Consider the following 26,212-nt stretch of genomic DNA (forward strand, 5'->3'; position numbering starts at 1 on the left):
CCATTCCCATCTCCCCACAGCCATGCCCACCTCTCCCACAGCCATGCCATCTCCCACAGCCATCCCATTCCCACTCCCCACGGCCATCATGCCCACGCATTCCACTCTCCCCAGCCATGCCACCTCTCCCCACAGCCATTCCCACCTCCCCACAGCCATTCCCACCAATCCCAGCCCTATGCTGCCCAGCTCCCCTCAGCCATGGCCACTCTCCCACCCTCACTCCACAGCCATTCCCACCCCACGCATCCACTCCACAGGCCATGCCACCCCATGGCCTTCCCAGCCTGGCACCTCCCACACCACCATTCCATGGATCCCTCTGTCCTACGCCAGCCCACCTTACCCCACGCATCACCCTCCAAAGCCTTCCACCTCCCTACAGTGTCCCTGCTTCCCAATTCCCACCTCCTCTGGGACAGAGCCCCGCGCTGGGCTCTGCTGAGCCTGGGCTCTCACAGCACCAATTTATGGATTCTGATGGATGCTGAATGCCCAAACTCCAGCTGTGGAGCCCCCTGACATCACCCCCAGCTTCACAATGCCCTTTGTGTCTCCTGCTTTTTCATTCCCAATCTCTGTGGCCACAGGGAGAGGGAAAAGGTGACAGTTTGGTCCAAATGCCACCAAGAAACCAAACCAAAGGCAAAGGACTCACAGCAAACTCATTGTCTGGATCCTTCTCTCCTTTCCTGACAGGTCTGGAGTGAGTGAACTGCTGCACCTCGTTGGCTCTGTAGTAGCTGGGAAGAGGCAGAGTAAAAAGGTGATTTCCTCACTCCCATCCTCCTCACTCAAATGTTCAAGTGTTTCCTCACACTTTGTGGGGAGGAATTTACACAATTTACACAAAATAACAAGGCACAGCACCTTGTGCCCAAGTTAGTGGGGAAAACACACACAAAATTTTGAAGGAAAAGAAAAATAAATTACTTTAAGATCTGTTCAGGAACAGGTTTATCTTTGTAATTAGGTGGCAGGTTCATCACAGGCTTCACAATGAAGCACTGCACATCTGAGCAGCTCCAGTTAAGGATGAAAAACCAGGAAACCTTTTGGGAAAACAGCAGAGGGAGAGAAAAACCCTTCCTGTTTCCATTGTCAGAGTTTTCCACAAATCCCTGTGCTCTCATTAAGGATTTTTCTTCAAACCTGACTAATTCACCACAAATCACAGGCATTATCTTGCATCTTGCTGTTTGTAGGCTCCTTGTGAATTAAAAACTCAAAAGGAAAAGGACTTCACAAATAATAACCCCAGAATGGTTTGGGTAGGAAAGGACCTTGAGATTGATGCAGTGCCACCCCTGCCATGGACAGGGCCACCTCCCACTGGCCCAGGGTGCTCCAGCCTGGCCTTGGACACTTCCAGGTGCTGAAATTCCCTGAAAATGCTTGGGGGTCCTTGGCACCACTGATTTCTCCTTTGGGAGACAAGAAAAGGGCAGCAGGGCTCTGCAGAGGTTCTGTGGCTGCATCTGGCTCTTCTCTCACCCCACAGTTATTTATCAGAGGCTGCTGCTCCTTCCCTCCCACCTTTTAGATTCATGAAGCCAACTGAACAAAGGAATGGCTTCACACTCAGCTTTTGTACCTGGGAATAATGACAGACATTGAAAAGATCTTAGTGATTGTATCCCCAAGCACAACAGCCTATCCTGCTCCTCCAAAATTCTGCTTTGAGGACTGTGCTGGGCTTTACAGGAGCAAAAAGCTGGCTGGAAAAGCAAGGCTTAGCCAACCTGGCCCCATGAGGAGATGGCTTCTGAGAATCCTCTGCCCTCTGAAGTGGCAGTGTACAGAAATGTGCTCCTTGTTGACAGAGTGACAAAATTATCTTTTGTTCCTTTAAAAAGGAAATAAGCCTAAAAATGTCTCTTAGTTAGCCAAAAAGACACTTCATAGGACTTGGGGGACTTCACCTCAAACTTAAGGATAGCCAATTGGAAAAGAGCTAAAAAGTCCCACCTAAGCAATTCACTAGAAAAAAAAGAGAACAAAGGAACTAATCACTTTTGTGAGGTGTTTACCAGGGGCAGGAGGGCCTCTTGCACCTGGCTCGGGTTTTCTCTATAAAGAGTTTTGTTATTTTGCCTTTTATTAAAACCTTTGTGTTCCCAACACTGCCACAGAAGCCATCCTGCTGATTTTATGCCTTCTGAGGCAGCTGAGCTATCTTGGGTGTGAAATAGATCTCCAAGAGCTTGTGAGACCTGGCTGGAGGAGACCCAGATTTCAGCAGTGTTTCAGTGGGGGTTAAGGCAGCCCCACACATCCTTCAACCCACTGAGGCAGCTCTGAAGGGCATTCTGAGAGGCAGAGCAAAGCCACCCTGCCTGGCTGAGGAGCCACAGGCAGAGCTGAGCCCAGGAGCACAGAGCCAGGCTGGTGAGCTGTGTGTCCCAGCTGGGTGAGCTGTGTGTCCCAGCACAGCCCCTGAGCCCAGCTGAAGGGCTGTGTGTCCCAGTACAGCCCCTGAGCCCAGCTGGTGAGCTGTGTGTCCCAGCAGTGCCCCTGAGCCTGCCCTGAGCCCAGCTGATGGGCTGTGTGTCCCAGCACAGCCCCTGAGCCCAGCTGGGTGAGCTGTGTGTCCCAGCAGAGCCCCTGAGCCCAGCTGGGTGAGCTGTGTGTCCCAGCACAGCCCCTGAGCCCAGCTGGTGAGCTGTGTGTCCCAGCAGTGCCCCTGAGCCCAGCTGGTGAGCTGTGTGTCCCAGCACAGCCCCTGAGCCCAGTTGGTGAGCTGTGTGTCCCAGTACAGGCTCCTGAGCCCAGCTGGTGAGCTGTGTGTCCCAGCAGTGCCCCTGAGCCCAGCTGAAGGGCTGTGTGTCCCAGCAGAGCCCCTGAGCCCAGCTGAAGGGCTGTGTGTCCCAGCACAGCCCCTGAGCCCAGCTGGTGAGCTGTGTGTCCCAGCACAGCCCCTGAGCCCAGCTGGTGAGCTGTGTGTCCCAGCAGTGCCCCTGAGCCCAGCTGGTGGGCTGTGTGTCCCAGCAGTGCCCCTGAGCCCAGCTGGGTGAGCTGTGTGTCCCAGCAGTGCCCCTGAGCCCAGCTGAAGGGCTGTGTGTCCCAGCAGTGCTCCTGAGCCCAGCTGAAGGGCTGTGTGTCCCAGCACAGCCCCTGAGCCCAGCTGGAGGGCTGTGTGTCCCAGCAGTGCCCCTGAGCCTGCCCTGAGCCCAGCTGGTGGGCTGTGTGTCCCAGCACAGCCCCTGAGCCCAGCTGGGTGAGCTGTGTGTCCCAGCACAGCTCCTGAGCCTGCCCTGAGCCCTGCTCAGCTCCCTGGGCTGCTCTGGGCTGCAGGGAACCCTGAGGCTCAGCACAGCTCACCTGGGGGCCCCAGCACATCCCTACCAAAAGAAGAAGGAGGTGTTTTGTCATAAAAGAGCAAAAAACAGCCTAAAGAAACAAAAAAGAGCCTGAGGCAAAGGAGGTTAAAGGAGCCTGAAAGCAAAACCAGCCCCAGGAGCAGCAAGGTCTGCCTAAGACAACAGAGATCTGGGCACTCCTGGTGTCAGGAGGTGTTTGTGGGAGTGCAGGGAGATCCTGTCCCACATCCAAGCCCTGCAGCTGCTCCCTTCATCCCAGGGCTGTGCCAGAGCCCCGGAACCAACACCCCCAAACCCCGGGGATGGCTCAGATCTGCCTCCAAACTCTGCAGCTCAGCTTCATCCCCAGCCAGGAACATCAGGACAAACACAAACAGATGCAGAGGAAGCAGCTGAAACAAAGCAGCAACAGAAGAGGCATTTTTGATACCAAGCTTGATCTTGAATGGATTTTAATTTCCTCTGTGGATTCAGTGCTTGGCAGGAGGATTGCACAGGAAGCATCTGCTGTCACTGCCTGGCCTGGGCCTCTGTGCACAGGGTTTGAGGGCCAAAATGGACCCTCAGATTCTCCAGCCTGGCCTGCTGAGCACAGGCTGGAAGCCCAGGATTTGGTTTTCCTGGCGTGCATCCTCCAGGAGCCACTGACTGAAGTCACTGGCAGCAATCTGGAGCATCTCCACTGGCTCACACTCCCAATTCAGAGCATCTTGAGCCTGGTGGGGAGCTTGGGACACAGCCTGCAGTCCCACCAGCAAGGGCAAAAATATGAATTAAAAATAGTAAGGGCTCTGCACCCAACAACTTTTAGTGTCATAATCCTTTCACACTTCTTACAAAGGGGAAAAACACACAAACCCCAGCACTTCATAAATGCTAATGGACTGCAAGGAAGAAGGGAGTACCCTTCACTTTTCACATCCTGCATTTCCCATCTTTCACCCAGAAACACCCAACTGGTCCCACCATGGCCAGAGCAGCCAGCAGCCCCTGAGTGAAACACAGGGAACCCTCCCTGCAGTCTGCTCCTCACCCTGACAGCACCTTGTTCTTTAAACCCACCCTTACAGCTCTGGATAGCCCCTTTTCACATTTTCAAGCCCAGTGCCTGCCCCCACATCCCCCAGGAGCAGTAACCCCCTCATTCCCATCACTGCTGGAGGGAACAGGGAGCTCTGGGGGTGCCAAGATGCCCCAAACCCAAAAGATACACTGTTTGGGGGAAGCCTTGATCTCCTCTGCTGGAGGGGCCGTGCTGGTCATCTTCTCAGCATTGGGGAACTGGGTCAGCAGCTTCAGGTTGAAATCCTCCCTGCGCTCGTACTCCTTGCCACGGTAGATGAAAATCTTGTTCTGGGGGCAGGAGAAGAAAAAGGGAATTAAAATTCAGCAAAGCAGAGGGACAGAGCTTCCCAAATCCCCCAGAGCTGGGTAATGGGAAGGGAGGGTCCCAGCTGGACAGAAGAGGTGAGGGAAGGAACACAGGTTGAAATGAGTGTGAGTGTTCACAGGGGTTTGGGATTTTGGGATGAGGGAAGAGAAGAGGATCTGACTCCATGTTTCAGCAGGGTTGATTTATTATTTTATGATATATATTATATTAAAACTATACTAAAATAACAGAAGAAAGGATTTCATCAGAAGGCTGGCTTAGAATAGAATAGGAAGGAATGATAACAAAGGCAGCTGTCTCAGACTCTCTGTCTGAACTAGCTGGGCTGTGACTGGCCATTAATTAGAAACATCTAACATGGGTTAATCAAAGATTCACCTGTTGCATTCCACAGCAGCAGATAATCAATGTTTACATTTTGTTCCTGAGGCCTCTCAGGAGGAAAAATCTTAAGGAAAAGATTTTTCCTTAAGGAGGAAAAATCCTCCTGTTGCATTCCACAGCAGCAGATAACCATTGTTTACATTTTGTTCCTGAGGCCTCTCAGCTTCTCAGGAGGAAAAATCTTTTCCTTAAGATTTTTCATAAAAGATGTCTACGACAAAGGCACAGAAACTGCTGGGAGCCAGGCCTGGCAAGGGGAACCTCAGATTTGTCTTAAAAATCCATTGCTGCACAGAGACTCATCAAACAGGGCTGGAAAGGAGCTTTTAAAGCCACCTGCAATGAGCAGGGACACCCTCAAACAGGTGGGGCTGTCCACACAAACACATCCCAGAGTCACTGCCCTGCTCACACCTGCCAGCACTCCCAGCTTCAGCACAGGGATCTCAGCCAGGAGCTGATTTTTGTAAAGGAATAAATGTACCAGGAAATTCTCCATTCCAGGGCCCTGCTGTGAGTTCCCTGAGGGATGTCCCTGGGCACAGGTGGCAGTTTCACCTCAGCCCCATTCCTGGCCACCAGCCCCACAATGTCACCCCTGGCAGGTCTGTCCCACACACCCACACCAGACCACGGCCAATCATTGTCACCTGGCAGTGGCTTCAGGAAGGGATGGATGCCCAAACATGGCCTGGAGTTGAAAGCCCTCCATGCCATCTCCTCACACAGCTCTAACTTAACATTCTTCTCTTTTTTTGAGCTTGGCTTCACTTCCTCCTTTCCAGAGCTTCAAACAGCTCCAGTCTGAGGAGGTAAAATGGCCCTGAATTTTAAATAACAGGAATATTCTCAGCCTCGCTGACCCTGGATCTGAGTCATTCCTGTCCTCCACACAGATCCAGCATGCTCAGCAGCTGGAATAAGAAGCACCTTTGCACTTGAATTCTCCTGTGTGGGACAAACTCTCCCTGACCACTGAAATAATCCCTGTCCTGAAAATTTGGCTGATTGAGGCTGAAAAGCAATGGGATAAATTCTTTACAGGCTGAACATTTCCTAACAGCAACAATCACATTGGGAGCACAAACACAAAAGGTAAATTCTGCTTAAATCCATAGAAGAACTTACCAATCATCTAAAAGACCTATTGTAACACCCAGACCCCACTTGAGCTGGTAACACACAAAATTTCATCTCTGGCTTGACTCTTTTTAGACACCCCTGGGATTTAGATCTCTCAGTGCCACTGAAAGGAAAAGGAGTTTGGCACCCAGTTTTCGTGGGAGCTCTGCAGAAGTTGTGACTTTCAGGGTCTCCAGCAGTGCAGAAGTTGGGTGGGGAAGGATCCTTACCCTGAGGAAAGAGGGAAAACCCTGTCCATAGTAGCCAACAGCAAAGTACTCAGGCTGAGGTCTCATGGCCTTCATGATGTTCTCATAAAAAGTGGCTCTTTTTTTCTGGAAAAGAAAACAACAGCACACTTTCACTTTGGGATGCTGCAGGACACATTCCCAGGGACAATTCCTGATCTCTGCCCTCAGAACACACTCCACAACTGCTTTTTGATGCAGTCTCTCATCCTTATCCATTTACTTGATTAAATATTTGCTTTGTCTGGGCCAGAACCAACTTCATTTCCTGCTCTGCAGACATGAGAACAATGCCATGGCTTTAGGATTCCAGAAGGAGATTTGAAATCCTTCACTGTGGGAAAACAAATGAAATACAAATATATTCTGCAAGGGAGAAGACACAAATGGAGACAAATGTCAGAGAACTGGCAGAAATAAAACTGGGCAGATGATTCTGCTGTGAAAGAACATAAAGACCATCTGGTTCCATCCTTAACCACTAGAAAGCAGAATTCTGAGCCAAGAGAATTCTCTAGCTCTGTGTTCATGCCCAGCACTTTCACCACAGAAATAACAAGGTGATGAGATTTATGGAGCCTGAAAATACACTCTGGTTGTTACTTCATTTGCTTAAGACCAAGAATTCCAAACATCTGCACATGGTATTATCATGCTAATTAGGAGGTGAAAAGACACTATGAAAATATTTATTCTACTACTAACCTTTACAAAGCCATGGGGTTAAGTTGGTTTGTTTGCCTTTAACATACATTTATTTTAGGCTTATCCTGCTTGAACAGTATTAAGTGAAGCAGTCAGCAGCCTGCTGGGCAGGGAGGGAAAAGCCTCACCAGGAGATTGCCAAGTCCCTCGTAGTCAAAGACCTTGTTCTCATACATGTCAGCCAGCTCCTTGCTCAGCTGAATGGCTTTTTCCCACATCTCCACGAGGGGGAGGACGGGCAGCAGGGGGAAGAAGAGCACAAGCAACATGAAAGACTCAGTTAAAAGCCTTCATTAGCACAGATAGGTAAACAAAAATGCAGCTGATTTTAATTCAGGCACTGCTTTCATGCTCTGCCAGGTTTCCCTCAGACTCCGCTGTGCATTTTTGGTTTTGCAGGGTTATTACAGTCATACAGATCTTGTGATTTGGAGATCTGAGAGTGATTTACAAAGCCAGGTCTCCACTGAGATCCTGACAGGACAAACTGGGAGGAGGAAGGGCAGGTGTGAACAGCAGAGAGAGAAGCCATGGGGGTCTCCTCCTCCAGCAGCTCCTGGGGTTTGTCTCATCATGGGATCATGGAATCTGGGTGGAAAGGGACCTCAAAGCCCAGTGCCACCCCTGCCAGGGCAGGAACACCTCCACTGTCCCAGGGGCTCCAGCCTGGCCTTGGGCACTGCCAGGGATGCAGGGGCAGCCACAGCTGCTCTGGGAATTCCATCCCCGCCCCTTCCAGGGAGGAATTCTGTCCCAAATTCCATCTAAATGCCCTTATTTCAGCTCAAAGCCATTCAGCCCTGGCAGAACCCTCTCTCCAAGGTGCAGCAGCCAGGGAACCTCTCTCCCTGCAAGCCCAAAACCTGACAGGGCCCTCCCAGGGGAAGGAAGGAAAACACCTGCCCTGCTCCCATCCACCCAGAACCTTGGACAGCTTCACCCTCCAGACACTCTCTGGAACACAGAAATAGGGTTTAAATGTCTCCAGACAAGCAGGTGCCCTGCTGATGGCAGTGCTGGGGTCCCTGCCAAAACCCCAGCCTGGGGTGGAACCACATCTGCTTTCCCCTTTAACCAACCCCAGGCTGCCCCAAGCACTGAGGCAAGAACTGACCAGTAAGGAAATCCTAAATCCACAGCAAAGGGAATCTGCCAGGGCAGGGTTTGCTGCAGGAGCAGGGTGAGCGCTCACCTTGCCCCTGTCAAAGAAGGAGATGATCTCCTGGTAGAGCTTCTCCTTGAGCTCCTGCTGGGAGTACACACAGAAGGAGTCCCTCTGCAGCAGGTGAGGGGCACAGGGCTTCTCTGACCACTGGGACAGCAAAAATGTAAAGGTGAAACAACTGGAACGCTTCCAGAGAAATCCTGACAGGGTGACTCAAAACAAACCCCTCATGGAGGCAAAGGAAGTTTGGCAGGGATATAAAACCTGAGACATTCTCTCCCAGCTCACTGCAGCAGGAGGATGCTAATAATGATTTTTCTTTCGTTATTATTTAATTAAATCACCTATTTTTATTTTATATATTTTTATATAAATATATAAAAATATAAATATAATAATATATATAAATATAATATATATTATATTATATATAATAATTATATTATATATTATACAATATATAATATATTATTATATAAATATAAATATTATTTTATATATAATTTATATATATTTTTATAATATACAATTATTATTTATGCATATAATATATGATTATTTATAACATTATATCATTATATATATAACTATATAATTTGATATATATCATAGTCATAATTTTATATATATCATATTCCATTGCTGTGGAATCTGCAAGATTGTGAAGCCCCTCAATGACCACTGGTACCTACATGATTGGAAGTCCCATTAAATCAGAAAACAAAGTGCTTTGGCTGTTGTGAGCAGTCTGTGCCTCACCAAAGCCCAAGCCTGGGATACCTGGAGCAGCTCAGCGTGCAGGAGCAGGGTGTAGGCAGCCTCTGTGAAGTTCTCACAGTCTGTGTGCAGGTCCCTGAGCTTGTACAGATACCTGGGCAAAGCAGAACAAAACAATTCCCTGCTGTGAAGGGCTCCTGTGTCCAAGGGAGCTGCAGGGGAACAAGGGCTGGTTCAGGACACAGCCTACCTGATGTAAATGTCCTCTCGCTTCTTCTCCTTGTAGAAATTCTGCCAACAAGAGAAAAAGTCAAACACTGGCAATGCAGAGCAGCCCAGATTTGCAGAATCATCTCCACACAAGTAACCTGAGCAGCAGTTTTAGACATTTCAGGGATATTTGCTGTTGGTTTGGCTGCTCAGCCCTGGGACCATCCCTTCATACCAGAGGGGCACCAGCACCTCCAAAAAGGGACAAATCAGAGAAATCACTTGTCTGAAGGGACACAGGCTCTTTGCAGGGGAACAGGGACCCCAGCCATCAGCCAGGCACCTCCTCTGCCTGTGCTCCAGGGTTCCAGACTGGGAGGATCAGCCAAGGCCTTGATTCTGGACTGCCCATCTTTCTGTGATCATGGCTCCAGAGCCTGACTTGGGCACACCATTAACCAAAAATGGCATGAGGAATTCATTAAAATCCTTCCCTAGATCAAAAATAATTCCAAGGGGGTCTAGAAAAGCCCAGGGGAGGTGCCCAAAGCCCAGGGGATGAGTCTCTAGCCCGGGGGAGGCACCCAAAGCTCGGGGAGGTGTCCCCAGCACAGGTAATGAGTTCCTTGCCCAGGGGAGGTGTCCCTAGTCCAGGGCAGGTGTCCTGAGCTCAGGGAACCTGTCCCCAGCCTGGGTAGGGATCCCCAGCCCAGGGAAGGTGTCCCCAGCCCAGGGGACAGGTTCCTAGACCAGGTGATGAGTCCCCAGCCCAGGGCAGGTGTCTCCAGCTCAGGAAACCTGTCCCCAGCCCAGGGGAGGTGCCCAAAGCCCAGGGGACAGGTCCTCAGCCTGGGAGAGATGTTTCCAAAGCCCAGGGGAGAAGTCCCCAGCCCAGGGCAGGTGTCCCAAGGACTGGTCCCCAGCCCAGGTGATGAGTCCCCAGCTTGGGAGAGGGGTCCCAGGGACATGTCCCCAGCCTGGGAGGGGGTGCCCAGCCCAGGGAGGTGTCCTCAGCCCAGGTGATGTTCCCAAAGCCCAGGGGACAGGTCCCCAGTCCAGGGGAGGCATCCCAGGGAACCTGTCCCCAGCTCAGGAAACTTGTCCCCAGCCCAGGGGAGGCACCCAGGGAAAAACCGTCCCAGCTCAGGAAACTTGTCCCCAGCCCAGGGGAGGTGCCCAAAGCCCAGGGGAAATAAAAGCCCAGGTGCCCAGCCTGGGAGAGGGGTCCCAGGGACATGTCCCTGGCCCAGGGAGGTGTTCCCAGCCCAGGGACATGTCCCCAGCCCAGATGAGCTTCCCAAAGCCCAGGGGAGAGGTCCCCAGCCCAGGGAGGTGTCCCAGGGACCTGTCCCTAGCCCAGGGAGGTCCCCCAGCCAGGGAGTGTCCCAAGGACTGGTACCCAGCCCAGGTGAGAGTCCCCAGCCCAGGTGATGAGGTCCCTAGCCCAGGTGATGAGTCCCCAGTCCAGGGAAACTGTCCCCAGCCCAGGGCCATGTCCCCAGCCCAGGTGACGAGTCCCCAGCCCAGGGACCTGTCCCCAGCCCAGGGAGGTGTCCCAGGAACATGTCCCCAGCGCAGGGACCTGTCCCCAGCCGTACCAGCACGTTGACGGTGCAGCTCATGCGGTTCTCCTTGCTCTCATCGTGCATGATGGTCCTGTAGTCCAGCAGGTTCTCCAGGAGGCTGCTGACCAGCAGGGCAAACACCTCTCCTGGGGCTGCCAGGTACTTGTGCTTCCTGCAGTGCTCCAGCAGCCTGCAGGACAGCAGGACACTCAGCTGGGCCTCCCAGGACTGGAAATGGCATTTTGGGGTGAATTGCCCAAATTTCAGTGGGAATGACCCAATTTCCCTGGATGGACACAGTGCTGGACACCCACACCTGAGACAGCCAACTCAGGCAGGGCAGGACAGCACTTGCTGGTCAAAAAAATTGAGTTTTTATTGCTAAAAGCTCCAATTTTGCTTTAACCGAGTCTTTGAATCCTTTGAAGTAAGTATCTGTTCTGTACATTGATTTTATTGCTTGCTCACCACAGCTCTGGGTTCACACACAGGAAATGAAGCCACTTCATGGCCATAAAGAAATGTCCCAGAAGTGCCAGATTACACTAAAGCCAATTAGATTCAATCAGACATTTCATACATTTCTTGTCACTAAAATTCTTTATCAGAATTAGATGAGTCTGCTGATTACAGGGAATACTCTTACAGCAACCTTAAAATAGATAAGGCAGATTCACCACTCAATAGTTTTCCAAAATTCCCCAATTACTTCCCCTTGCAGCCCCTCCCCAGTTTGGCAGCTGACTCTGAATTCCACCTCCAGTTACAAGTGCAGAATAAACCCCTCATTTTTGGGCAGTCAGCCCCAGAACACCTGCACTGCTCACTGGAATAATTCATGAATTAGGGCTTCTTTGCATTAGGAGAGCAGCCCAATAAAGTGTGAAAAATATATAATACATAAATAATGTAGATAATATAAACCATATAAATAATATAGAAAATAAAAAATAATGTAAAAAATAAAATAAAATTAATGTACATATATGTTATATAAAATATAATATAAAAATATGTAACATATAAATAATAGATATACTGCAAATAATATAGAAATATATAATATATAAAATACAACAAAATAAAATATAATATATATTATATAATATATATAATAAAAAATATGAACAATATAAAAATAATATATAAAATAAAAATAATGCAAAAAATTAATGTACATATATATTATATAAAATATAATATAAAAATATGTAACATATAAATAATAGATATACTGCAAATAATATAGATATATAAAATATATAATATGATAAAAGTATTATATTATATATAACATAAAATAATATAAAATATATACTGCATTATATATTATTTAATATATAAAATAGAGAATAATATAAAAATATATTATATATAGATAATTACATATATATTATATAGATATTATATATAATACATACAATGCATATATATATATAACATATAATATATATTATATATATAATATATATAATAATATATATAATATAATATATTAAAACATATAATACTAAAATATATAACATACATTATATGTTATATAACATATTATATTATATATATATATTATATATTATAATATATATAATATATTATATACTATATACATATTATAGATATTATATAAAATAATGTAAAAAATTTAACATATAGATAATATATAAAATACAATAAAATATATGATATATAAAATATGAAATAATATTTAAAATATAATATATAAATAATATATTATATAAAATAATAACTGTAATATAAAATGTAAATACATTATATGATTTATATAATAAAACAATTTTTATATTATATAAATTTATAAATGTAAATAAATAGAAATATATAAAATATAATACATAAATTGAATAATAGAAATATAATATAGATATATTAGATAGATATATAGAAGATATAAAATATATAGATATGTAAAAGATATAAAATAAAACTCACAGTTTCTCCAGCAGGACCTTGTACTGCTCATCCCCTCGGCCCCCCTCCACCTCCTGGTCCAGCCTGGTGATCAGCTCGTTCTCAAACTGCAGACACAGAACCCGCGGTGGAACAGAGCAGCTCTGGGGAGCCTCCCCCAGCACTGCAGCCAGGGCTGAGGCAGAAAAAAGGGATAAAACCCCAAATGCCAGGCCTGGAGAAGGAAATCTGACCGCACACAGCCACGCTGTGGTGCAATGAAACACTGCTGACCCTGATCCCTGCTGCCCTCAGCTCCCTGCATCACTGCCACAGGCCCTTGGGGGGGATTCCTGATGTTGTTGTAAAGGTGAACAAACAGCTAAAATTACATTTCAGACCCTCTGAGGGTCTCCAAACTCCTCCCAGTTTACAGGTGAGCATTGACAGCTCTGCAAACGCAGGGAGGGGTGAAAAGGGGAATTGAGGGATCATCAAAGCCATGGGAAGGCTGAGGCAGGACAGCGCTGGGAACTCCTGAACCCCACAGAGCACAGGGGCTTCCCAAGGGCTGGGCACAGCTCTGGGTGGGGATTCCTTGGCTTTGTTCCAGTATTCGATTTTCCTTTTGCCCCAGGGACAATGCAGAACAGTTGTAGTGAAGGTACCAGTATTGTGTGTACACTGCAAATACATGTATTATACTGTATTTATATATATAATTTTATATACATTTTATAGTCATATATAATGAATGTACAATTACATTGTGTATAATACAGTATATATACTAAATATATAATATTGTGTCTTTTTACATAATGTATATATATATTTCATATTATATTCATTATTATATATATTTAATGACTATATATATTATATAATTATTTCATTATTATATAATGAAAATAGAATTACATTTTGCATAATATTGAATATATAATCTTATATATAAAAAACTGTGTATTTTATATTCTGTATATATTTCATATTATATTCATTATATATGTTTCAATAGTACATATATATTATTTTAATATGTTTAATATTATTTTAATAATTGTTCATTTTAATAATTATTTCATTATTATATAATGAATATGCAATTACATTGTGCATAATACTGAACATAAAATATTATATATTGAAATAATGTCTTTTTACATATAGTATATATTTATTTCATATTCTATTCATTATTATATATATTTCATCATTATATATTATTATATAATTATATTTCATTATTATATAATGAATACACAATTACATTATTCATAATACTGAATATCTATTATATATTAAAATACTGTGTCTTTTTACATATTGTATATATATTTCATATTCTATTCATTATAATATATATTTAATTACTATATATATTATATAATTATTTCATTATTATATAATGAATATACAATTACACTGTGCATAATATTGTATATATAATCTCATACATTAAAAACTGTGTCTTTTATATACTGCATATATTTCATATTATATCTATTATTATATATATTTCATTAGTACATATATTATTATGTAATTATTTCATCATTATATAATGAATATACAATTACATTGTGCATAATACTGAATATATATTATATATTACAATATGGTGTCTTTTTACATAGTGTATATATATTTCATATTCTATTCATTATTACAGAAATATTTCATTATTATATATTATTATATAATTATATTTTGTTATTATATGGTGACTATACATTTACATTTTTGCATAATACTGTATATATATTATATATTAAAATATATATAAAATTGCGTTTTTTTACATATTGTATATGTAATTCATATTATATTCATTATTATATAAATATTTCATTATTATATATTATTATATAAGTATTTCATCATTATATAATTAATAGACTATTACATTAGGCATAATACTGAATATACTATATATTAAAATATAATATATATATAATTGTGGTTTTTTACATATTGTATATATATTTAATATAATATTCATTATTATATATATTTCATTTTTATATATTATTATATAATTATATTTCATTATTATATAATGAATATGCAATTACATTGTGGATAATACTGAACATATAATTTTATATATTAAAATAATGTCTTTTTACATATTGTATATGTTTCATATTAATTATATATATTCATTATTATATAAATAGTTCATTATTACATATTATTATATAATTATATTTAATGATTATATAATGAATATACAATTACATTGTGTATAATACTGTATGTATAATATTATATATTAAAATATGGTGTGTTTTTACATATTGTCTATACATTTCACATTTTATTCATTATTATATATTATTATATAATTATTTCATCATTATATAATGAATATACAATTACATTATGCATAATACTGAATATATTATATATTAAAATATAATATATATATAATTGTGGTTTTTTACATATTGTATATATATATTTCATATTATATTCATTATTATATATATTTCATTATTATATATTATATAATTATATTTCATTATTATATAATGAATATACAATTACATTATGCATAATACTGAATATATAATATTATATATTAAAATATTGTGTCTTTTTACATATTGTGTATATATTTCATATTCTATTCATTATATATATTTCATTATTATATATGTTATTATATAATATTTCATCATTATATAATGAATATACAATTACATTATGCATAATACTGAATATATTATATATTAAAATATAGTGTCGTTTTACATATTGTATATATATTTCACATTCTATTCATTATTATAGAAATATTTAATTATTATATATTACTAAAAATTATATTTCATTATTATTTAATGAATATACAATTACAGTGTGCATAATACTGTATATATATCATATATTAGAATATAATATAAATAAAATTATGGTTTTTTACAGATTGTATATATATTTCATATTATATTCATTATTATATAAATATTTCATTATTATATGTTATTATATAATATTTCATCATTATATAATGAATATACAATTACATTATGCATAATACTGAATATATTATATATGAAAATATAATATATATATAATTGTGGTTTTTGACATACTGTGTATATATTTAATATTATATTCATTATATATATTTCATTATTATATATGTTATTATATAATATTTCATCATTATATATATATTTTAATATTATATTGCATTTAATATCTCTATATACTGTATTATTATATATATGGGTTATATATGGCATCCCTTACCATGTGGAAGTTCCCATTCCCACTGAAGTTGAACTCACACTGCATCATGTCAAAAAAAATGGGAATTGTTGCTTTCCTCAGCTCAGGCTCTGGGACCAGGGTCACCTCCAGGATCGGCCCCACCATCGCGGGGATGAACTTGATTTTGTGGGGACCTGCAAGAAATTCAGAGTCAAACACATCCAGTGGCAGGATTTGCATTTCCCAATGTTTAAGCACATTATTCACACAGCAACCACTCTGCTCAGAATGTGGATTTTATTCAAGAATTACCAGGTTACAGCTCCAAAATTCAGGAATAGCCCAAGGAAATAATTGAGCTGAATTGTAAATCACAAAAAAAGGCTCTCTGAAAAATCCCACTCGTCCTTTACATGGCAGAACATCCTTTGGAGGGAATCTAAGAAATTATCTCAGCAGCTGATGTGAGGAGAAAATCAGCTTTTCCAAGTTATTCACAGAAAAAAAGAGATTTTTGTGTGCTGAAACAGCTGAACTGTAAGTGCATTTCCCCACATGAAACACGTGCAGCTTTTATAAGGAAATAAAGGATCTGAAATGCAGCTTGAGAGCTGGAATAAAGAGAATTCTTTAGCTGGAACTCACCCAGGTTATACCACATATCCCTGATTTTGAAGCCAATTTCTTTCCTCATGTCCCCATACCTAGAGAAAGCAGGGAAAGCAGAGATGAGAGAGGCCCAGCCCTGCAATGATCCCGGCAATGCTGCTGGAGAGGTGAACGGGAGAGGCACCAATGGGCACAGCTCCCTCTGCCAGGGCACTGCAGATTGCTGAGAGCAGAATTCCTGGCAATTCAGATTTCCTGAAAGCTGCAGCCCCTCTGCTTCCTGCAATTCCACCCCACTCTGGTTGGGTTTGGGTTTTCTTTCCTAAAGCTTTAACCTCTGACATCGAGGCAATGCAAAATGATTTCACTATCAGGCTTCTTCAAGCCACTTCTGCAGAGAAAAGGGGAATTCTGCAATTCCACCCCACTCTGGTTGGGTTTGGGTGTTTTTTTCCTAAAGCTTTAACCTCTGACATCGAGGCAATGCAAAATGATTTCACTATCAAGCTTCTTCAAGCCACTTCTGCAGAGAAAAGGGGAATTCTGCAATTCCACCCCACTCTGGCTGGGTTTGGGTGTTTTTTCCTAAAGCTTTAACCTCTGACATTGAGGCAATGCAAAATGATTTCACTATCAGGCTTCTTCAAGCCACTTCTGCAGAGAAAAGGGGAATTCTGCAATTCCACCCCACTCTGGTTGGGTTTGGGTGTTTTTTCCTGCAATTCCACCCCACTCTGGCTGGGTTTGGGTGTTTTTTCTGCAATTCCACTCCACTCTGGCTGGGTTTGGGTGTTTTTTCCTGCAATTCCACCCCACTCTGGTTGGGTTTGGGTGTTTTTTCCTGCAATTCCACCCCACTCTGGTTGGGTTTGGGTGTTTTTCCCTAAAGTTTTAACCTCCGACATCAAGGCAATGCAAAATGATTTCACTATCAGGCTTCTTCAAGCCACTTCTGCAGAAAAAAGAGGAAAAATCCTAACAAAAGTCTGTGTCAGGATGCTCAGAGATATCCAGGCACTCAATGCCAAGGGAATGAAGAGGTAAAAGCTCCTCAGTGACTAAAAATTGCTGGTTTGGGGATATGAATGGCTCTGAAATGAAGAAAAGTAAAAGGTGGGGGACTAAAAAGCTGGAGGGCTTTGAGGATTCCTCTGACCTACCTTCCACAAAGGCTGAGGAATTGCAAAAGGGAATTTTGGGAATCATGCCAACCTTTCCACTACAGACCTTCCAGTGGAGAGACCCCTGGCAAGGTGCTGCAACAGTTCAAGATCTGCCTGACCAAACTTCACCCAGCCCTAATTTCCAGCCCTGACATCTTGTCCTGCTCACCCCTTTACCACAGTGCCTTCATCAGCATCTCCACAGCACCTCCTCCCAGCCTGGGGGTGTCTGAACAGCCCAAACGGAGCCTTGACAGCAAAAAGGGAAATGGGAACTCACTTCTTGATGATTTTGTTGCGTTTGGCCTGGGAGAAGGTCTCCAGCTGCAGGGACTCGTGAGTGAGGAAGGCAACGGCCAAGTGGAAATAGTTATTCCAGAGCTGGGGGAGAGAAAGGAGATTAAAATGGGAGGATGTCAGAAGCCAGGACATTGCTCTGGCTGCCCTGGAGGACTCCAGACCCTGGCAGGGTCCAGAGACCTTGGCACAGAGTCACAACCACCAAAACCACCTGTGCCTTTGATTTCAGCCCATGGAAACAATTACCAACTTTGTGTGAGGAGTTACAAGGCACAAGGGTTTGAGTAGAATGACAGTGAATTTGTCACAGGGTGAAAAAGTAGAATTTTGGGATGTTAGAATGGGGGTTCAGGAGGCAAGACAGAGGAATCTGGGTGTGTCCTGTTCCTTCCTCCTTCTCCCTTCCTCCTTCTTCTTCCTTCCTTCTTCTTCTTTCTTCTTCTTCTTCCTCTTCTTCTTCCTTCTCCTCCTTCCTTCCTTCTTCTTATTCTTCTTTCTTCCTTCTTCTTCTTTTCCTTTCTTCTTCTTTCTTCTCTTCTTCTTCTTCTTTTCTTCCTTCCTTCTTCTTCTTCTTTTTCTTTCTTCCTTCCTTCTTCTTCTTTTCTTCCTTCTTCTTCTTCTTTTCTTCTTTCTTCCTTCCTTCTTCTTCTTCTTCCTTCTTCTCTTCTTCTCTTCCTTCTTCTTCTTTCTTCTTCTCTTTCTCTTCTCCTTCTTCTTCTTCTTGTCCTCCATCCTCTGCTGTGATTGGATTTTGGATTGGTTTAGAGCAGAGACAGACTGTCTAACACAGGTGATGGGTACTGGAAAATTATTGTAAATAAAGCACAGGTAGTTCTGAGTATAAAAAGCCAACAGCACCCCAAAGGCAGGGACTGTGCCACAACCCGACCTGCTGGAGAGATCTCAGCAGGGCAGAGACAGAATGGAACAGATAAGAGAAAATAAACAACCTTGACAAGCAGAACTGATGAATCTCAACTTTGGTCGCAGGGCTGGGAAAAAGAGAGTTTCCAACACCTCAGGGTCATCTCAAGCACAGAAACCCGAGAGGAGAAAACAAAGGAAAAGCAACAACAGGCACAAAAGAGCTGCCCAGCCCCAAATGCAGAGCCCCCTCCATGAGGGAGGGAACCTCAGTGAGCCACAGCCTGCTAGCAGTGGGGTTTAGCTGTTCTAGCAGGTCTGGGACCCATAAGAAAATCCAGAGAAAAATGGGCTGGGATCCATAAGAAAATCCAGAAAAAACAGGGCTGGGATCCATAAGAAAATCCAGAAAAAAACAGTTCTGGGATCCATAAGAAAAACCAGAAAAAACAGGTCTGGGATCCATAAGAAAATCCAGAAAAAACAGGGCTGGGATCCATAAGAAAATCCAGAGAAAACAGGACAATCACCTGGAGCTCAAAATGAGTCTGATCCAGGAAGAAGCGGTTGAGGACGGAGGTGAATTGGTTCACTGCCCGGAGGAAAACCCTGGAGAGACAAAAACATCAAATAAGGTGATTCTGTACCCAAAATCAGTGACACTGCACCTCTGGGCTCACAGCTCCCATGTGCAAGCTCAGCAGACAGCAACAGACGCTCCCAAAAAGGCAGGAATTCCTCTAAATCAGGGAACATTCAGGCAAAGCCAACCCTTGGTTCAACAGCCTCGAGCTGCACTGGGGAGGCTCAGGTTGGACATCAGGGAACATTTCCTCTCTGGGAGAGGGGTTAAGCATTGGCCAGCTCTGGGTTTAGGTTTCCCATGTGATTCCCCCAGAACTGAGATCAAAAAGGCTTCTCTGGTTTAAGCTGGAAAAAAGAACCCAGGGTTCAGTCATGTTCTGGGCAGGACAGAGACTGCCAGTTCTACCAGTGGAAATGCACAGGAACTAAAAACAGCTGGAATCTGATTGAAACCAACCTGAAGTGGCTGAAGAAAATAAGAAGAAAATATATAAAAATAACAATAAATAAATAAAAGAAAATAACATAAATAAAATCAATACATTTTAAAAAATAACAAGGATACTGCTACATGTGAGTCACCCTCCTGTCAGGCCCAGGGAGGCTCCAGCCAGACTTAACCCAGACTTAAGCCTTAGAAATAAAAATAAATAAATAAAAATAACAATAAATAAATAAAGAAAAGAAAATAACATAAATGAAATCAATATATTTTAAAAAATAAAAGAAAACTGCCACATGTGAGTCACCCTCCTGTCAGGTCCAGGGAGGCTCCAAAGCCAGACTTAACCCAGACTTAAGCCTGTACTTAAACCAGACTCAAGCCTTAGAAATAAAATTAAATAAATAAAATAAGAAGAAATAAATAAAGAAAAGAAAATAAATGAAATCAATACATTTTAAAAAATAAGAAAACTGCCACATGTGAGTCATGCCAGGCCCAGGGAGGCTCCAAAACCACTTAACCCAGACTTAAGCCTTAGAAATAAAAATAAATAAATAAAAATAACAATAAATAAATAAATAAAAGAGCATAAATAAAACAAATAATTTTTTTTAAAAAACAAGAAAACTGTTTGAGTTTTTTAAAAAACAAGAAAACTTGTGTGAGTCACCCTCCCATCAGGTCCAGGGAGGCCCCAAAGCCAGACTCTACCCAGACTCAAGCCTGTACTTAAACCAGACTTAAGCCTTAAGAAACAACAATAAATAAATAAAAATAACAAGAAATAAATAAAGAAAAGAACATAAATAAAATAAATAAACTGTAAAAAATAGGAAGAAAACTGCCTTGTGTGAGTCACCCTCCCATCAGGCCCAGGGAGGCCCCAGAGCCAGAGCCAGCCCAGGCTCAGGCCTGTACCTGCTCTGCATCATGTTCATGACCATCCAGTCCGCTGCATACACGTTCTTCCCAATCAGGTCCTTGAACATAATGAATGTTTCCATCAGGAAATCCTGTTGGAGCAATAAATAAAAGAGCATAAATAAAACAAATATTTTTTTTTAAAAAACCCATAAAAAAAATAATTTTTTTTATAAAACCCATCAGGCTGCACGTGGAGGGGTTGTGTCCACGGGATTACAGGGAGATGCTGCTGTGACCTCATGAAATGCAAATGTTTGGGATTGCACTGATTAATGATCCTGCTAATTGGCAATCAATGCCCTGCCCTGCCTAACAGGGGGCTCTCATCCTGTGGGTACGGCCCAATAATGAAATTATTGCTGGCATCTCATCCATCCAGTGGCACAAGGAGAAACAACTGCACACAATGCTGGTCTGGTTAATGAGATCTGTCTTTGCTGTTTTGCATTAAGCTGTGCTGGAGCAGTGCACAAGCTGGATTAGACAGCAAAACCAATATTGCAGGGCTTGTTCCCAAATCTCTGAGTGGTGACAATGCAACAGAATGGTCTAGAAAGCCTGAAATTATTGTATTTCACTCACTAATTAGAGTTAAACCTTTCCTGGTCCTGTTTAAGAATAATTAAGGAGAGACAGTGAATATAACATCAGAGATGTGATTTAGAATTATCCTACATTATTGCAGAAAAGACACTTTTTGCACAAACACCCTCCAAACAAGACTTCAAACTTGGAAAAAAACAAGGTTGAACTGCAGAATGAGAGAGAACAAAAAGGAAAATGAGCAGAGATGAGCAAAAGAAGGGAGTAGCAGGAATATTGATCTCCTCCTTGTGGTCTCTGCAGGTCCAAAAGCCACTCTGAGCTCTTAAATCAATTCTGTTCTCTGCAGCAGCACATTAATATTCAAATGTGAGAGGGACACAAAGAAGGTCACAGGAGGAGCCATCCCCTTGAAATGATCACCAGCAAAAAATCTGTTGAGCTGAACAGTTTGGGCTGAAGAATTGGCAAGATATTGATGGAGAAATGGAGCACTTGGTGCTGCCTCAGTAAAAATCCTTTTGGCTTTATTAAATCAGAGCCTGATGAGAGGGCTGGCCTTGACATGGGCACCTTGAAGACATGAATTAACTCCTAAAAGTGCCAGACTAACAGGGAATGATGCCAAGGCAGGGCTGGAAGTACCAGCACAAAGAAAGAACAGGAAAAATAAAAGCAGTTATTGCAGTAAAACAAAATTTTCTGTTGGTATTAACAACTACCACACCACTACAAAGGCAGGTTAGCTCCTGTAGATTTAAAGGTGTAGAAAAATCAGATTAGAAATTATTATTTCCCATGATCATTCTGAAAATCTTCTCACTGGATGAATACTTCCAGAATTCCTAAATCTGCCTGATTTGGGCTCCCATTCCCTTTCCCCTCCCCTTTCCTTTTTCTTTTTCTTATCCCTTTCCTTATCCTTTCCTTTCCTTTTTCCTTTCCTTTCCTTTTTCCTTTCCTTTTTCCTTTCCTTTTTCCTTTCCTTTTTCCTTTCCTTTTCTTTTCTTTCTTTTCCTTTCCTTTCCCTTTCCTTTCCCCTTTCCTTTCCCCTTTCCTTTCCCCTTTCCTTTCCCCTTTCCTTTCCCCTTTCCTTTCCCCTTTTTCCTTTCCCCTTTCCTTTCCCCTTTCCTTTCCCCTTTCCTTTCCCCTTTCCTTTCCCCTTTCCTTTCCCCTTTCCTTTCCCCCTTTTTCCTTTCCCCTTTCCTTTCCCCTTTCCTTTCCCCTTTTTCCTTTTCCCCTTTCCTTTCCCTTTCCTTTCCTTTCCTTTCCTTTCCTTTCCTTTCCTTTCCTTTCCTTTCCTTTTTCCTTTCCTTTTTCCTTTCCTTTTTCCTTTCCTTTCCTTTCCTTTCCTTTCCTTTCCTTTCCTTTCCCTTCCTTTCCATCACTTGGCTAAGATAAAAGCAGTCCCAAAGCCACATGAAGTGGGAGTGACCTGTAGATGGCTGTGTTGCTCCACGCTGCCCCAAGAGCTGATTTTGCAAGTGATTTTCTGTGAAATTCTGTAATTCCAACTGCACAGGGAAAAAAGGGATCACCTTGGCTCCCCAAAATGAAATCCAGACCTTCTGGTGGATTTTGGTACAGGAAGAACAAAACTCCAGGCCATTCCCCAGCTGGTATTTCAATAAACTGCCACTTGCCAATTGCAAAATAAGGAATAAAGGGACAAAAAAGCTCCAACAGTTCTTGTGTTGTGCACCAGTCTTGCTAAAATACAAGTTGGGGCCATTTGGGGGAGTTTGAGGGAAAATCTGCTGGCTTTAAGCAGAAAAATGTAATATTTCACCTTGTTTCACACCCAAAGTTTTTGGGGATGTGAATTTTTAACATTCTGAGAACCTTCTGCATTGCTGCCACTAAAGCAAGATTCAAGCATTTAATTAAACTTCAGAGGAGGAGAAAGAATTAGATAAAGAGAACAGGGGCACAAAGTGAGAGCCAGACAATGAAATGCTTTACTTTTCCATCTTCATTCCCTCTTCTGGTTCCTGACTCAAATCAAACATTTTTTACCCATTAAAGATGTTTTTCCTCAATGCCACAAACGCTGCTCCAGGGCTCTGCTGAGTCAGCAACCCCCCCAGTGCCCAGCAAGGGTGACAGGAATGAATTCCCAGAAACTGTGGCACCGGAGCCACTGCTGAGGGTTTGCTGCCCCCAAAGTGAGCAGAGAATGACCCAGAGCAGAGTCAGGCTGAGCTCACTGCCCAGCCAGGCTGACTTACAATGATGTCCTGCCTGGTTTTGAAAGTGTTGATGTAATGGCTGTAATGGAAATCATCCATCTGCCTCAGGATGGCTGTCATGCAGGCCACGAAGATACCCTGCAAAGGGAAAGCCACAAATCACTGGTTGTTCTCCTGGCTTAAGCACTGTAACTTCTAAATGTGACCTGATCAAATATCACTGATCAGAATCCTCCTTATCTGTGTCCTGACATCAGCCTGAGACTGCTCCTCCAAACCAGTCAAGAATTCCTAAAATTCAAGTTTGAAATCTGGGTATTGCCTTCTTTCTCCCCATGGATCACAAGAGAAACACATCCTCCCAACACAGAATTTTATTTTATATATATATTGATCCACCCCATCAGATCTTAAAGGTCTTTTCCAAGCTGACTCTGATTTTCAGATTTAGCAGGGCCAGCTGCAATTCTCATGGGTGGCACATTGAAGTGACCCCAGACTCATCAAAAATCAGGCAAATCCCCAGCTCCTGGCTTTCCCATCCTTCTGTACATGAACTCCAGGGTGGGTTAAAGCACCCCAGAGCTGCCTGCACCCCTCAGTCAGAAATGCCCCTGAAGGGTCTCATCCCCCAACATTTCACCCTGCTGAGCCCAGGTGACAAAATGCAGCACAGATCCTGTGTCAGGCACTGCACTGACACAAAATTCTGTGCACAGGGGCCAAAAGGAAATGAAATCACCCCCAGTGACTCAGCTCAAAGTGGAGGGGGATAACCTGAATCCTAATCCTCACAAAAACACCAGGAGCCACGGCTGGGTGGCACAGAAGCCCTGCAGGGCAGGGAGAGATGAGCTCATCAGGAATGAACTGCTGCCCACTGAGAGCTCCCAGGGGATGAACCCACTGCAGGGAGTGCTGGGGAGGGAGGGGAGGGCTCCCAGGGACTGAACCCCTCAGTTAAAGGTGCTGGGGAAGGAGAGGAGGGCTCCCAGGGAATGAACCCCTCAGTCAGAGCTCCTGAGGAGGCAGGCAGGGAAGGTGGGAAGGGCTTTCAGGGACTGAACCCCTCAGTCAGAGGCAGGGAAGGGCTCTCAGGGACTGAACCCCTCAGACAAGGCAGGGAAGGTGGGGAAGGGCTCTCAGGGACTGAACCACTCTGTGAGAGGCAAGAAAGGTGGGAAGGGCTCTCAGGGACTGCACCCCTCAGACAAGGCAGGGAAGGTAGGGAAGGGCTCTCAGGGGGTAGAACCCCTCAGTCAGAGGAAGGGAAGGTGGGGAAGGGCTCTCAGGGACTGAACCCCTCAGACAAGGCAGGGAAGGTGGGAAGGGCTCTCAGGGACTGAACCCCTCAGTCAGAGGAAGGGAAGGTGGAAGGGCTCTCAGGGGGTAGAACCCCTCAGACAAGGCAGGGAAGGTAGGGAAGGGCTCTCAGGGACTGAACCCCTCAGTCAGAGGCAGGGAAGGTGGAAGGGCTCTCAGTGACTGAATCCCTCAGTCAGAGGCAGGGAAGGGCTCTCAGGGGGTAGAACCCCTCAGTCAGAGGAAGGGAAGGTGGGGAAGGGCTCTCAGGGACTGAACCCCTCAGACAAGGCAGGGAAGGTGGGAAGGTGGAAGGGCTCTCACGATGTGCGGGCTCTGGCGGCTCATCCCGATCACCGTGCGGTTGATCCGGCGCAGCAGCCGCTCCATCATCTGCTGGATGTGCAGAGCAGTGGCACCCTGGGGACAGCCAGCAAGGGACACTGGGGACCATTCCTCAGGCACAGCCTGCCAGGGGCAGCTCCCTGTGTGGGAGGGCTGCCCTGGCAGGGATGAATTTCATGAGGGGAAGCAGAAAAAGGAGATTTAAGTGCACGAGCGATCGATTCAAACACTCTGGGATTCACTGGGTGGAGAATTCCCTTAATGGATCTGCCCCAGCTTCATCAGCTCGTGCTGGGGCTTTGGCAGCTCTTCTCTGAACAGCTCAAACCACTCTGCTCACAGGCACTCAGAACAATTCCCATGAACAGAGTGGGAAGTACATTTTTCTGGCTGAACAGTGATTGCTGTCCCTATTCCATAACAGAGAATGAGCAACCTCCTCATTTTTATACCATGTAATACTTCTTTGACTTGCTCCAAATTACTGAACAAGCCACCTAAGCAGCTGAGATGACATTCTGGTCCCTAGAAAGGGAAGTAAATGCTTCTAGTAGTGATAACAACTAATTCAACCTTTCCTGGCTCCTCTTCAGACAGAGCCCTTACAAAGAACTGCACAGCAAGCCATCCCAGTTTCTATAAATATCACAATTCTGACTCACTAAAGCACAAGTAGAGGATGTTTCTTTACTGTGACTTCTCAAAAGAAGAACTGAGCTGAGCTGGCAGCCCTGAGAGCTCGTGCTCACCACATCTTTGCGGTCCAGGACCTCCAGGACACTGCTCAGGAGCTGGGAGCTGGCCTCGTGGTCGGGCTTGCTGCAGTTGTCATCCAGCTGCCCACTCAGCTGATCGATGAGCAGGGGCAGGAGGGCATCTCTGCACTCTGCAAAGGGACACAGGGACAGAGCAGAGCCTCAGCATGCCCTGGGGATGGGCACCTCACAGGAGAGTCCTGCTCCTGATTCCATCTGGGACACC

At 43.6% G+C, this 26,212-nt stretch overlaps 1 protein-coding gene across 3 annotated transcripts in view; it reads right to left on the bottom strand.

Annotated features, from left to right (window-relative positions):
• The window catches only part of DOCK5 (dedicator of cytokinesis 5), a 91,118-nt gene that overhangs the window by 19,700 nt on the left and 45,206 nt on the right, over positions 1-26,212 (bottom strand). For 2 of the 3 annotated variants that reach the window (XM_064730967.1, XM_064730966.1), the window contains exons 26-43: positions 25,981-26,117; positions 25,211-25,306; positions 23,624-23,722; positions 20,847-20,941; positions 19,429-19,507; positions 18,015-18,115; positions 16,608-16,666; positions 16,002-16,156; positions 12,780-12,865; positions 10,863-11,019; positions 9,305-9,345; positions 9,118-9,208; positions 8,365-8,484; positions 7,301-7,390; positions 6,450-6,554; positions 4,532-4,673; positions 934-1,015; positions 659-743 (exon numbers count right to left, since the gene is read on the bottom strand). In XM_064730967.1, coding sequence (XP_064587037.1) covers positions 659-743; positions 934-1,015; positions 4,532-4,673; positions 6,450-6,554; positions 7,301-7,390; positions 8,365-8,484; positions 9,118-9,208; positions 9,305-9,345; positions 10,863-11,019; positions 12,780-12,865; positions 16,002-16,156; positions 16,608-16,666; positions 18,015-18,115; positions 19,429-19,507; positions 20,847-20,941; positions 23,624-23,722; positions 25,211-25,306; positions 25,981-26,117 — 1,820 coding nt within the window. The remainder of the gene's footprint in view (positions 1-658; positions 744-933; positions 1,016-4,531; positions 4,674-6,449; positions 6,555-7,300; positions 7,391-8,364; positions 8,485-9,117; positions 9,209-9,304; positions 9,346-10,862; positions 11,020-12,779; positions 12,866-16,001; positions 16,157-16,607; positions 16,667-18,014; positions 18,116-19,428; positions 19,508-20,846; positions 20,942-23,623; positions 23,723-25,210; positions 25,307-25,980; positions 26,118-26,212) is intronic. The other variant, XR_010442617.1, reaches the window with a different exon arrangement.

The sequence above is a fragment of the Zonotrichia leucophrys genome, chromosome 22 (assembly GCF_028769735.1).
Source record: "Zonotrichia leucophrys gambelii isolate GWCS_2022_RI chromosome 22, RI_Zleu_2.0, whole genome shotgun sequence".
NCBI classification, from domain to species: domain Eukaryota; kingdom Metazoa; phylum Chordata; class Aves; order Passeriformes; family Passerellidae; genus Zonotrichia; species Zonotrichia leucophrys.